This window comes from Schistocerca gregaria, chromosome 8 (assembly GCF_023897955.1).
Source record: "Schistocerca gregaria isolate iqSchGreg1 chromosome 8, iqSchGreg1.2, whole genome shotgun sequence".
Lineage (NCBI taxonomy): Eukaryota > Metazoa > Arthropoda > Insecta > Orthoptera > Acrididae > Schistocerca > Schistocerca gregaria.
The window spans coordinates 453,013,740-453,029,050 of NC_064927.1; the positions used below are offsets into that span (position 1 = coordinate 453,013,740).

At 45.9% G+C, this 15,311-nt stretch overlaps 1 protein-coding gene across 5 annotated transcripts in view; it reads right to left on the reverse strand.

Moving 5' to 3' along the window:
* The window catches only part of LOC126284062 (RNA-binding protein 26), a 223,834-nt gene that overhangs the window by 168,501 nt on the left and 40,022 nt on the right, over positions 1–15,311 (reverse strand). For all 5 annotated transcript variants that reach the window (XM_049982659.1, XM_049982655.1, XM_049982656.1 and 2 more), the window contains exon 5: positions 11,695–12,052. In XM_049982659.1, coding sequence (XP_049838616.1) covers positions 11,695–12,052 — 358 coding nt within the window. The remainder of the gene's footprint in view (positions 1–11,694; positions 12,053–15,311) is intronic.

A 15,311-nucleotide genomic window follows, 5' to 3' on the forward strand; every position in this document is an offset into this window, starting at 1 on the left:
TAAGCTGAAATGTGGAAGGAGTATACAGAGGATCTATGCAAGGGATGTGAAGTTTAAGCCAATGTTATAGCAATGGAAGAGGATGTGGACAAAGATGAGATGCAAGAAGAATTTGACACAGCACTGAAAGCCCTAAATCAAAACAAGGTCCCAGGAGTAGACGACATTCTGTCAAAACTATTGATAGCCTGGGGTGAGTCAGCTATGACAAAACTCTTCCATATGGTATGCTACATGTAAGAGACAGGTGAAATATCCTCAGACTACAAGGAGGATATAATAATCCCAGTTCAAAAGAAAGCAGGCACTGGCAGGTGTCAATACTACTGAACTACCAGTTTAATAAGTCATGGTTGCAAAATACTGGTACGAATTATTTACAGAAGTCTGGAAAAACTGGTAGAAGCTAGCCTTGTTTAGATCAGTTTGGATTCCAGGGAAATGGAGTATGTGAGGCAATACTGACAATGACTTATCTTAGAAGACAGCTTAAGAAAAGGCAAACCAATGTTTGTAGCATCTGTAGACTTAAAAAGAAGCTTCTGACAATGTTGACTCTCTTTGAAATCCTGAAGGCAGCAGGGTAAAATACAAGGAGCAAAGAAACCAAGTGGCAGTTATAAGAATCAAGGGACATGAGAGGGGAGCAGTGGTTGAGAAGGGAGAGAGAGGGTTGTAGCCTATACTTGATTTTATTCTATCTGTACATTGAACAAGCAGTAACCGAAACAAAACAAAAAAATTCGAGTAGGGATTAAAGTCCAGGGAGAAGAAATAAAAGTGAGGTTTGTCATTGACACTGTAACTCTGACAGACACACCAAAGGACTTGGAAGAGTAGTTGAACAAAATGGACAGTGTCTTGAAAGCAGGATATAACATGTACACAAAAAAGCAAAACAAGGATAATGGAACGTAGTCTAATTAAATCAGGTGATGCTGAGGGTATTAGATTAGGAAATGAGACACTTAAAGTAGTAAATGAGTTTTGCTATTTGGGGAGCAAAATAACTGATGATGGTCGAAGTAGAGAGGATATAAAATGTAGACTAGCTATGGACAGTAAAGCATTTCTGAAGAAGAGAAATTTGTTAACACTGAATATAGACTTAAGTAATAGGAAGTCTTTCATGAAGTTTTATTTTATTTTTTTCTGGTGTCTAGCCAGAAGTGAAATATGGACGATAAACAGTTTAGACAAGAAAAGAACAGCCACTTTTGAAATTTAGTGCTGCAGAAGAATGCTAAGGATTAGATGGGTAGATCACGTATCTAATGAGGTGGTACTGAACAGAATGTGGAGAAAAGAAATTTGTGGCACAAGTTAACTCTAAGAAGGAATCAGTTGATAGGACACATTCTGAGACATCAGGGATCACCAATTCTGTGTTGGAGGGGGAGGGAGGGAGGGAGGGAGACATTCTCTCCCCGCGCAAGTGTGTGTGTGTGTGTGTGTGTGTGTGTGTGTGTGTGTGTGTGTGTGTGTGTGTGTGTAAGGGGAAGGGAATGGGGGAGGAGACCAAGAGATGAATACCATAAGCAGATACAGAAGGATGTACATCACGGTAGCTATTCAGGTTGGTTGGGTGTGGGATTGAAGGGACCAGACTGCTAAGGTCATCGGTCCCTTCTTCCACGATAAAATCACACGAAATAAAAGCTGTCAGTCGTTAAAAACGGAGAACTGAGACAAGGGACGACACAATACAAAAAAGACAGACAAAGACCAGACAAACGGAACTAAAATCACACCGAGTGTGAAGGTGGTTGGCCGACCATGAAAATAAGGAAAAGCCAACCACCAAATGACATTAAAACCCACAGTTTAAAACCACAGGCCAAAGGCCCAAGTCAATACAGGAAATAAAAGGACAAACACTCAAATCATATGATAAAAACCCCCTGCCCGAATAAAACTCAACACGAGGTCCGCCATAGCAACGTCATCACATAAAAGGGCAGGGAGGGTATCAGGCAGCGCAAACGTCTGCCTGAGTCCTGTTAAAAGCAGGCAGTCCACCAAAATGTGGACCACCGTCAGAGCTGCCCCGCAGCGACATAGCGGTGGGTCCTCCCGGCGCAACAAATGGCCGTGCGTCAGCCACGTGCGGCCAACGCGCAGCTGGCAGAGGACGACAGAGTCCTTCCGAGAGGCCCGCATGGAGGAGCGCCACACACCGGTCGTCTCCTTCACCGCCCGAAGTTTGTTGGGCGTGGGCAGGGTGCGCCACTCGTCACCCCAGGCACCAGGCGCAAAAGCGACAGGAGATCACACTCCATAAGGCCGAGTTCCAGAGCCGGTGAACTCACTGCCTGTTTAGCCAGCGTGTCAACCCGCTCATTGCCTGGGATGCCAACATGACCTGGGGTCCAAACAAAGACCACGGAGCGGCCGCAACGGGCAAGAGCATGGAGCGACTCGTGGATGGCCATCACCAGACGGGAACGAGGAAAGCACTGGTCAAGAGCTCGTAAACCACTCTGGGAGTTACTACAGATGACAAAGGACTCACCTGAGCGGGAGCGGATATACTCTAGGGCGCGATAGATGGCAACCAACTCGGCAGTGTATACACTGTTCCCGGGTGCCAGCGACCGTTGCTCACAATGATCCTCTAGAGTAAGAGCGTAACCAGTGCGACCAGAGACCATCGAACCGTCGGTATAGGCCACGGCAGATCCGGGAAACTCGGCAAGGAGAGAAACAAAGCGGTGGCGGAGGGCCGGAGGAGGGACCGAGTCTTTCGGACCCTGTGCCAAATCCAGCCGAATGCATGGTCGGCGCACACACCAAGGGGGCAGACGGAGATTGGCCCAGAAAACAGGCGGGAGAGGAAAAAACTCAATCCCACACAGTAGAGCCCGGATGCGAACCACGATCGTACACCCTGACCAGGGCCGCCTGTCTGGAAGATGGACGATCGAGTGCGGGAACAGGAGACGGTAGTTGGGATGCCCTGGCAAACTACAAACGTGGGCAGCATAAGCGGCCAGAAGTCGGTCGCGCCGGATCCGCAATGGAGGAACACCAGCCTCAACAAGTAAGCTGTCAACAGGGCTTGTCCGAAATGCTCCTGTGGCGAGTCGGATCCCGCAGTGATGGATGGGATCCAGCAATTGCAATGCCGATGGCGATGCCGAACCATAAGCCACACACCCATAATCAAGGCGGGACTGGATCAGCGCTTGATACAGCCGGAGAAGGGTGGACCGATCGGCACCCCATCCGGTGTGGCTAAGGCAACGGAGAGCGTTTAAATGCCGCCAGCATGTTTGTTTAAGCTGCCTAATATGAGACAGCCAAGTCAACCGGGCATCAAATACCAGTCCCAAGAACCGATGCGTCTCTACCACAGCAAGAGGTTCACCGTCAAGGTAAAGGCGTGGCTCAGGGTGAACCGTGCGACGCCGGCAGAAATACATAACGCAGGTCTTAGCAGCCGAAAACTGGAAGCCTTGCGCTACAGCCCACGACTGCGCCTTGCGGATAGCGCCCTGCAGCTGGCGCTCGGCAACTGCAAAGCCAGCGGAGCTGTAGTAGAGGCAGAAGTCTTCTGCATACAACGAAGCTGCGACGGACGATCCCACCGCCTCAGCGAGCCCATTGATCGCAATTAAAAACAGGGAGACACTGAGGACAGACCCCTGTGGGACCTCGTTCTCCTGGACCCGGGAGGAACTATGGGACGCAGCAACTTGCACGCGGAAGGAACGATACGACAGAAAATTCTGAATAAAAATCGGGAGCGGGCCCCTAAGACCCCACCCATGAAGTTTGGCCAGGATGTGATACCGCCAAGTCGTATCGTACGCCTTCCGCATGTCGAAGAAGACGGCAACCAGATGTTGGCGGCGTGCAAAGGCTGTACGGACGGCAGACTCTAGGGAGACCAGATTATCGACGGCAGAGCGGCCTTTACGGAACCCATTCTGAGACGGAGCCAGAAGGCCTCGAGACTCGAGGAGCCAACTCAACCTCCGGCTCACCATACGTTCTAGCAACTTGCAAAGAACGTTGGTGAGGCTTATGGGGGGTAGCTGTCCACCTCCAGCGGGTTCTTGCCAGGTTTCAACACGGGGAGGACGATGCTTTCTCGCCACTGAGACGGGAACACACCCTCAACCCAGATGCGGTTGAATACATCTAGGAGGCGTCGCTGGCAATTCACAGAGAGGTGTTTCAGCATCTGGCTGTGGATGCGGTCTGGCCCAGGAGCCGTATCAGGGCAAGCAGATAGTGCACTCTGGAATTCCCAGACGCTGAAAGGAGCATTGTACGACTCCGCGTGGCGTGTGTGGAAGGAAAGCCTCCAACTTTCCAACAGCTCTTTCCGGGAGCGGAAGGCCAGTGGGTAATTCGTAGATGCGGAACACTGAGCAAAATGCGCTGCTAGCCGGTCCGCAATCGTGTCGGAGTCAGGACACACCACTCCATTCAGCGAAAGCCCAGGGACAGAGACAGGTGGCCGATAGCCATGGAGTCGCCTAATCTTAGCCCAAACCTGCGATGCAGAGGTACGGACGCCAATGGTGGAAACATACCGTTCCCAGCACTCCTGCTTCCGTTGGCGAATAAGGCGTCGGGCACGGGCACGGAGCTGTTTAAAAACGATGAGGTTCTCCAAGGACGGGTGCCGCTTATGGCATTGAAGAGCCCGCCGGCGATCTCTAATCGCCTCTGCGATCTCGGGCGCCCACCAAGGCACAGTCCTCCTCCGAGGGGACCCGGATGAACAGGGAATCGCAGATGCCGCCGCAGAAACGATGCCGGTGGTGACCGACTGAACCACCGCATCAATGGTGTCACGGGAAGGAGGTGCGATAGTGGCGAGAGAGGAGAACAAGCCCCAATCAGCCTTATTTAGAGCCCATCTGGAGGGGCGTTCAGAAGAGTGACGCTGTGGTAGTGACAGAAAGATGGGGAAATGGTCACTACCACATAAGTCGTCATGGACACTCCAGTGGATGGATGGTGAAAGTCCAGGGCTGCAGATAGAAAGGTCGATGGCCGAAAATGTGCCATGGACTACGCTGAAATGTGTCGGCTCTCCCATGTTTAAGAGGCAGAGGTCAAGCTGCGAGAGAAGAGTCTCGACATCTCTACCCCGGCCAGTAATCGCGGCGCTACCCCACAGGGGGTTATGGGCGTTAAAGTCGCCCAGTAACACAAAAGGAGGAGGCAGTTGTGCTATCAATGCAGCCAACACATGACGCGAGACATCACCATCTGGCGGAAGATACAAACTGCAGACAGTAATAGGCTGAGGCGTCCACATCCTTACAGCGACAGCCTCTAAAGGTGTGTGAAGAAGTACACATTCGCTGTAGACAGAGTTAAGGATGTAGACGCAGACTCCACCAGATACCCTCTCATAAGCTGCCCGGTTCTTGTAATAACCCCGATACCCACGTAGGGCAGGGGTCCGCATTGCCGGAAACCAAGTTTCCTGTAGGGCAATGCAGAGGAAAGGGTGACTGCTGATGAGTTGGCGAAGCTCAGCAAGGTGGTGGAAAAAAGCGCTGCAGTTCCACTGGAGTATCGCTTTGTCCATGTCCGAAAAAGGCGTGAAGGGACCGAGGAGGCAGATCACGCCACTGCGTCACCTGCTGCCACCGATGGAGGACCAGTACAATCTGCTTCCATGGTGTCTGAGGGTCCGGCGAGATCCAGGTCCTCAGCGGACGCCCGGATCTCCACCTTATCCTCGGACGCAGGGCCTGTAGGGAGCAGTGGGGTGGATGCCACCGCGTGTGCCTTGGCCTTAGAGGTCTTCTTCTTCGTCTTGTCTCTCTGGTCCTTGGGTTTCATTGGCTGGGAGGGCTCCAGCAAGTCAGTCTCCGGGACGGAGGAGGAGCGGGAAGCCCTGCGACCAGCCGCTGGTCTGCTTTTCTTCCATTGGCTGACGTCACCCTTCCCAGAGGCGGAAACCTGGGAAGGAAGGGACCCAAGGGACCCTTTCCATGCTATTCGAGCCGGGGAAGTTTGAGGCTTCCCCAGCTTAGAAGTGGGGACTGATGTCCCCGATGGTTGGGGGGTTACTGCTCCTGAGGCAGGTAGTGCAGGAGCAGCAGGGAGTGAAGTGCCCCCCACCATCAAGGGGGCAGGTGTAGCATTCCGGCTCTGAGAGGTGGCAGTCTGAGGGAGAGCTAATGGGGCCATAACAGTAGTAGCCGCGGCGTAAGAGGCAGTCATTCGAACAGGATGGAGGCGTTCGAACTTCTGCCTGGCCTCAGTGTATGTCAGGCGGTCCAGGGTCTTATACTCCATGATTTTGCGCTCTTTCTGGAAGATCCTGCAGTCCGGCGAGCAAGGCGAGTGGTGCTCTCCGCAGTTTACACAGATGGGAGGCGGAGCACATGGAGTATTGGGATGTGATGGGCGTCCACAATCTCGACATGTGAGGCTGGAAGTACAGCGGGAAGACATATGCCCGAACTTCCAGCACTTAAAGCACCGCATCGGGGGAGGGATATATGGCTTGACGTCACAACGATAGACCATCACCTTGACCTTCTCAGGTAAAGTATCACCCTCAAAGGCCAAGATGAAGGCACCGGTGGCAACCTGCTTATCCCTTGGACCACGATGTACGCGCCGGACGAAGTGAACACCTCGCCGCTCTAAATTGGCGCGAAGCTCGACATCGGACTGCAATAGAAGGTCCCGATGGAATATTATGCTCTGGACCACATTAAGACTCTTATGGGGCGTGATTGTAACCGGAACATCCCCCAGCTTGTTACAATCGAGTAACCGGCGGGACTGGGCGGAAGACGCCGATTTGATCAAAACCGAGCCCGAGCGCATTTTGGACAAGCCCTCCACCTCCCCGAACTTGTCCTCTAAGTGCTCGACGAAGAATTGAGGCTTCATGGATGTAAAGGATTCACCATCAGCTCTCGTACACACCAGGTAGAGGGGCGAGTATGTTTCGCTGGCATCCTTAGTCTTTCGTTCCTCCCATGGTGTAGCCAGGGAGGGGAAGGATTTGGGGTCATATGTAGTTGCGTTGTATTGAGCCCTGGAACGCTTAGAGACTGCTGGCGGCTGGCCGCCAGCAAGAGATGATGTACCACGCTTCATTGCGGGTCATCCGCCCTGATGCCACCTACTCCGACCAAGGGCCCTCCCCACGGGCACCACCCAGCCTCAGCAAAGACCACCTGGCAGGATGGCCATTGTCGGGAGTCCCAATGCCCCAAGGAGATAGGCATCTACTCCTTGGCATACGTGGGGAGTTAACGGCGCTGGCATCAGCAGAGTGATCCCTGTGTAGTCAGGGGGCTACAACCAACAGGGTACATGGCGGCCCCACCACAACGGACTGGCTACCGTGCTGGATTTCAGGTGATGTAGTCCAATATCGTCAGTGGCGCATAAAGCGACACAGCATAGCAGACTGCAATAAACTGCACCCAAGAACAGATCCACGCCCGAGAGATGGTAGGTGAGCGGGACTGCTAAGCGATGACGACAAACCTGGCTAGAAATGGTAATGCATGATGGACACATCGCTCCTTGTAAGGCGCCCTTTCCCAATCGGCTCGCTCTTCGGAAAATTTAGAAGGATGGAGGTCAAACCCGTTAGGGGACCATCTCACAAGGCCAAAACGTTTGAGACTCCTTTTAGTCGCCTCTTACGACAGGCAGGAATACCGTGGGCCTATTCTTACCCCCGAACCCACAGGGGGGAGCTATTCAGGGATGATGAGGCTTGTATAGGATAGAGCAGTGTGGGGAGGTGCATCAAAGCAGTCTTCAGGCCGTTGTTCACTTTTATTTTGGCCAGACTGGTATCAGGCTACATGCCCATCTTCAGCAGTCTTTAACTTTTAGTTAGTTTTTAGCATTTCGTCATCTTACAGTGGACATGCTAAAAAACCAGAAAAAAGTTCATTAACTTTGACGATTGTCATATAGCTTTATACCAGTCTAATAAACCATTCCTTTCTATGTATTTACGCAAATGGCCATTCATCCACATTCCCCCACATTTGATCCAGCCAGATGATTTTGTCATTATTTGTCTCAACTAATACCTTTATAAAGCAGCAATACCAGGCTGAACAGCCGCAAACAGATTTATAGCTAAATCTTAACTTTTTCATAACTCATAGAAACTGACAATTCTCTATTTCGAAACAAGACCGTTGCTACAAGAATGATATGCAGCTTTACGAATTTCAGAGCCTCCTTCCTTACGTACTATGCATATATTTCACTCAGAAATGCATATTCTCAGGCAAGTTGAGAATTGTGTCCCCTCCTCTCAAAGCACTTCTCTTTCCCAGGCATCACCAATTTAGATAATTTGCTTAATCATCTTTCTTGAATTTGTGCTTGCTAATTCTTATTAATGATCATTAACTGATTTGTAGAGTAGCTGTAGTTCAGTCCATGACTTACCAATGTATCCCCCCCCCCCCCCCCCTCCCTCCTAAAATATTCCCTCTAGGAAGCTACAAACTCACACGAATGACTGCTTACAATCATGCCATGTGACACTTTCTGAAAGTGTCCTCGGAGTGTGAAGCAGCTTAGGTCTGCCCTTCTTTTGATTACTGTGATCATACATCGTAAGGCAGACAAAGCTGAACATTACTCGAATTTCTTAATACTTCAGCTCACTGAGGACTCGTTATCAGGAGAAAGAAAACTGGCGTTCTACGGATCGGAGCGTGGAATGTCAGATCCCTTAATCGGGCAGGTAGGTTAGAAAATTTAAAAAGGGAAATGGATAGGTTAAAGTTAGATATAGTGGGAATTAGTGAAGTTCGGTGGCAGGAGGAACAAGACTTCTGGTCAGGTGACTACAGGGTTATAAACACAAAATCAAATAGGGGTAATGCAGGAGTAGGTTTAATTATGAATAGGAAAATAGGAATGCGGGTAAGCTACTACAAACAGCATAGTGAACGCATTATTGTGGCCAAGATAGATACGAAGCCCACACCTACTACAGTAGTACAAGTTTATATGCCAACTAGCTCTGCAGATGATGAAGAAATTGAAGAAATGTACGATGAAATAAAAGAAATTATTCAGATAGTGAAGGGAGACGAAAATTTAATAGTAATGGGTGACTGGAATTCGATTGTAGGAAAAGGGAGAGAAGGGAACATAGTAGGTGAATATGGATTGGGGCTAAGAAATGAAAGAGGAAGCCGCCTAGTAGAATTTTGCACAGAGCACAACTTAATCATAGCTAACACTTGGTTTAAGAATCATGAAAGAAGGTTGTATACGTGGAAGAACCCTGGAGATACTAAAAGGTATCAGATAGATTATATAATGGTAAGACAGAGATTTAGGAACCAGGTTTTAAGTTGTAAGACATTTCCAGGGGCAGATGTGGACTCTGACCACAATCTATTGGTTATGACCTGTAGATTAAAACTGAAGAAACTGCAAAAATGTGAGAAATTAAAGAGATGGGACCTGGATAAACTGAAAGAACCAGAGGTTGTACAGAGTTTCAGAGAGAGCATAAGGGAACAATTGACAGGAATAGGGGAAAGAAATACAGTAGAAGAAGAATGGGTAGCTCTGAGGGATGTAGTAGTGAAGGCAGCAGAGGATAAAGTAGGTACAAAGACGAGGGCTGCTAGAAATCCTTGGGTAACAGAAGAAATATTGAATTTAATTGATGAAAGGAGAAAATATAAAAATGCAGTAAATGAAGCAGGCAAAAAGGAATACAAACGTCTCAAAAATGAGAGCGACAGGAAGTGCAAAATGGCTAAACAGGGATGGCTAGAGGACAAATGTAAGGATGTAGAAGCTTATCTCACTAGGGGTAAGATAGATACTGCCTACAGGAAAATTAAAGAGACCTTTGGAGAGAAGAGAACCACGTGTATGAATATCAAGAGCTCAGATGGCAGCCCAGTTCTAAGCAAAGAAGGGAAGGCAGAAAGGTGGAAGGAGTATATAGAAGGTTTATACAAGGGCGATGTACTTGAGGACAATATTATGGAAATAGAAGAGGATGTAGATGAAGACGAAATGGGAGATACAATACTGCGTGAAGAGTTTGACAGAGCACTGAAAGACCTGAGTCGAAACAAGGCCCCCGGAGTAGACAACATTCCATTAGAACTACTGACGGCCTTGGGAGAGCCAGTCATGACAAAACTCTACCAGCTGGTGAGCAAGATGTTTGAGACAGGCGAAATACCCTCAGACTTCAAGAAGAATATAATAATTCCAATCCCAAAGAAAGCAGGTGCTGACAGATGTGAAAATTACCGAACTATCAGTTTAATAAGCCACGGCTGCAAAATACTAACGCGAATTCTTTACAGACGAATGGAAAAACTGGTAGATGCAGACCTCGGGGAGGATCAGTTTGGATTCCGTCGAAATGTTGGAACACGTGAGGCAATACTGACCTTACGACTTATCTTAGAAGAAAGATTAAGAAAAGGCAAACCTACGTTTCTAGCATTTGTAGACTTAGAGAAAGCTTTTGACAATGTTGACTGGAATACTCTTTTTCAAATTCTAAAGGTGGCAGGGGTAAAATACAGGGAGCGAAAGGCTATTTATAATTTGTACAGAAACCAGATGGCAGTAATAAGAGTCGAGGGGCATGAAAGGGAAGCAGTGGTTGGGAAAGGAGTGAGACAGGGTTGTAGCCTCTCCCCAATGTTATTCAATCTGTATATTGAGCAAGCAGTAAAGGAAACAAAAGAAAAATTTGGAGTAGGTATTAAAATTCATGGAGACGAAGTAAAAACTTTGAGGTTCGCCGATGACATTGTAATTCTGTCAGAGACGGCAAAGGACTTGGAAGAGCAGTTGAACGGAATGGACAGTGTCTTGAAAGGAGGATATAAGATGAACATTAACAAAAGCAAAACGAGGATAATGGAATGTAGTCAAATTAAATCGGGTGATGCTGAGGGAATTAGATTAGGAAATGAGACACTTAAAGTAGTAAAGGAGTTTTGCTATTTAGGAAGTAAAATAACTGATGATGGTCGAAGTAGAGAGGATATAAAATGTAGACTGGCAATGGCAAGGAAAGCGTTTCTGAAGAAGAGAAATTTGTTAACATCAAATATAGATTTATGTATCAGGAAGTCGTTTCTCAAAGTATTTGTTTGGAGTGTAGCCATGTATGGAAGTGAAACATGGACGATAACTAGTTTGGACAAGAAGAGAATAGAAGCTTTCGAAATGTGGTGCTACAGAAGAATACTGAAGATAAGGTGGATAGATCACGTAACTAATGAGGAGGTATTGAATAGGATTGGGGAGAAGAGAAGTTTGTGGCACAACTTGACTAGAAGAAGGGATCGGTTGGTAGGACATGTTTTGAGGCATCAAGGGATCACAAATTTAGCATTGGAGGGCAGCGTGGAGGGTAAAAATCGTAGAGGGAGACCGAGAGATCAGTACACTAAGCAGATTCAGAAGGATGTAGGTTGCAGTAGGTACTGGGAGATGAAGCAGCTTGCACAGGATAGAGTAGCATGGAGAGCTGCATCAAACCAGTCTCAGGACTGAAGACAACAACAACAACAACTGAGGACTGAATGGCGCAGCATTTTACAAAGCACAGCAGAGGTGGCAACACAGTGGGAACCCTACAGTATCAGACTCTTACTGGTGTGCTGGAGACAACAGTCCAGCCCGCTACCTGTCAATTGACAACTTGTTTAAATCTGACTAGAAATTCACATTACTTACCTAGAGAATGGGACCGTGACCGGGAAACTGACGACCTCGGTGGTGGTGACCTATTGCGGTAGCGTGAACTCCGGTGATTGTAGCGGGGACTGCGACTGCGTGAACGTGAAGCCCCACGTGAACGGTTACCACCAGACGGTGGCGGTGGAGAGCGTGACCAAGTGCGGCGGCGCCCGCGGCTGCTGCCACTCCCTCCAGGTGGAGGGGATTTGTTTCGCCAAGCACGACTCCTGTCACGTTCTCTGCCTCTGCTTCGTGATCTTCGAGAACGCTCCCACGAACGGGATCTGGACCTCCCTCGAGAAGGAGGTGGTGAAGTGGAACTCCTGTGCCTCCTACGTGATTTTTCTTCTTTATCCTGAAAATCAGGGTGGTGATTAACAGACAATGCCACATAAATACTGTGCATTTCATACAAAAACAGCTATGACCTACATGAATTTAACAGTGAGGTTGATACTTGTTTCAGCATTCAGGTAGTTCAGATCTCTCCTTGCATCAATAATGTTTACAAACTCTGTAGGTATAAGAAACACATATTTGCAATCCACGTCTTAATTTAAGAAATTATCTTCTGCTTCTCCATCTCGACTCTCCCCCCCCCCCCCCAAATCCCCCGCCCCCTCTTCCGTTCAATTTATAAAACTCGTCAACATTATTTTTCTTCACAGACTATATTTCCATTGCATTTTAATCCAGTCTTTCAAACATAACTACATAGGCGATTATGAATCTTATCATGTCAGTGATTTGTATTTCCACCAATAATGCCACAAACTTGTGCTGCATGAGAACAACAAAATTTTATCAACTTTAATTCCATAGTTAGCACTTAATTTCTTGTTGGATCTACTATGAAACAGTAAAGCCTCGATTGAGCTCATATTGTGGACAAATGTGGTTCTGGCGAGAGAAAGTACAATTCAATTTGATATAGCTTTAAGGTCAGCAATGTTACAGAAAGAAATCTGTCTTCACCTTCAAACACTTTGTGATTATTTGTAACATACAAACAGTCCCTGATTTTTGTCTTTGCCTTTATTACAGTAAAATCTCTATTTAATAAATCTTTGGGGACCTAAATACTTTTTCCTTTAACAAGGGTTTTCCTCAAAAGGTGTCTTTGCCATAATACACAGAAGGTGTACCCCAGAATCATAATTCAAGCATTTTTAAGTGATAAGCGTGCTTTTTAACTGCAAGACTTTTAATGTCCTTGCCACAAAGTTAAATGTAATAAGTATTTAATTATTACACTTTTCAAAGAACACTTCCTTTATTTATTTACTTTTTAAATTGTGAATACTTCCTTGTTTTATTCTTCCAGCATACTGTTTTGAAACAAGCTTTTTCTCCATTTGGCGGATGTAATTTAGAACTGATTCATTTACATTAAAAGAGGAAAAGGTACTCCTAACAGTATTAATTCTTTGCACAGCAGTAGTGAAACTTAATGCAAGGACCAGGACCACCACCACCACCACCACGCCATAATATTATCACAACTAAGTCCTGGAAATGTGAAATGTGTTTTATTCATCTCATAATGTACAGAATTTCAGAATATGTCTGATGTACAGGAGACATATCAAGGTTACAATTCACTTATTTGAAACCTGACCACACTTACAATATTACTTTGTAAAGAATTTCCTTATTTAAAGTTTGTAAAACTTGCAACACTATAACTATCATGAATTTTAATTTCAGGGATCCAGCTCAAAGTACCACTTCATCCGTCATGAAATCCTCCACAGAGTAGTTGCATCTTTCAATCACAAAAATCATATAACTTTCTTTTTAAAATATTTTTCTTCATATTAATTGTGTCATATTTTTTTATTATATTGAGAATTTTTATCGTTATATACTGAGGAGACTGAACACACAATTTTAGAGGTGAGCATAAAGTCTACAATTTGTCTTGTGTTGTATGAGTGTTTAAAATGTGTGTTTCATTTTTTTATCAGCTCTGCTATGTGGGAAAAGAATCACCTCCAAGATGTATGAAGAGGAAACAGTTAATATTTTTAGATCTATAAGTAAGGGTTGACATAGTGCCCTTGGCTGTGTGGTGCACATGTCACAAATGATTCTTTTTTGCAACTTTAGCAGAGAAGGAAAGTTGCTACTCACCATATAACAGAGATGCTAAGTCACGATAGGCACAACAAAAAGATTCACACAATTATAGCTTTCGGCCATTGAGGCCTTTGTCAGCAGTAGACACACACACACACACACACAGGCGCCCGCACGCGCGCACACACAACACACACACACACACACACACACACACACACACACACACACACGTCTGCAGTCTCAGAAACTGCAGTTTCCGTGTGCGTGTGCGCGCGCATGTGTATGTGTGTCTACTGCTGACAAAGGCCTTAATGGCCGAAAGCTATAATTGTGTGAATCTTTTTGTTGTGCCTATTGCGACTCAGCATCTCCGCTATATGGTGAGCAGCAACTTTCCTTCTCTAGTATTGTTACATTCCATCTTGGATTTTCCATTGTTTGTTTTTTGCAACTTTAAGATCGTGTTATGTTTCCAAGTTTCCCAAAAAACTTATGTCATACCTAAAACAGATTCAAAGTAACTATAGCATGCTATTTTCCTGGTGTCCTTATGAGAGTGGCACTGGCTAAAATGTCTGTTGCAAATGCAAGACTGTTGAATTTATTTTCTAGATATTCTATATGTGAACTCAAACTCAAATTTCTGTCCAAGTTTATTCCTAGGAATCTGACTGAGTCAAACTCTTCCACTTTTTGATTATTCTGAACAACACAGATTTCTTCAGTTTTTGACTGTTTGGTTTTAAAACTCATCATGTGGGATTTTGAAATGTTTAGCCTTAAGCTACTTAGATTAAATCATGTTTCCAAGTTACTTAATGTACTCATGACACACTGTGGTATATTGTCAGAATTTTCATCTTAAATTAGGGCACAAGTATCATCTGCAAAAAAGGTTAAATGAGTACTTACAGTGAGAGGCAAGTAATTTTCTTGGAATGGGAATAAAACTGGTCCAATGATTGAGCCTTGAGGAACACCTTGTGAGACAGTTTTTCTACTCTTAAGAAGTAATCTGCTCCATCTGATGTGATTATTACCCTTTGTTTCCTCTCCATGAGATATGATTGAAACCATTTCAAAGCAATATCCCTTATTCCATACCTGTCGAGTTCGAAAAGCAGCAGGGCATGGTTTACAGAGCCGAATGCTTTTCTAAGATCGCAGAATATTCCTGCAACTTTACCTTTCATATCTAATGAAGTAATTTTTTCAATAAACTTATCACATCTACTGTGTTTTTGCGTTGTTGGAAGGCAAATTTGTTAAAGTTTAGTACAAGCTTAGTTACTGCTCAAGTCAGACACTTGTACTCCCTTTATATAATAAAAGATTGTAGACATTTAGAAATGGAAGAATTATTTTAATCACTCAATAACAGATGAATAAGAAATCACTACCCAAGTGGATTTGAACATTGAAAATGCTGAAAAACAAAGCTGCAGAAATAAAAGAAGAAGTCATGCTTGGATGTATATTATGTGGCTATTGTTTCTTGAAAATTCAAAAATGAGAAGACTTATTGAAAAGCA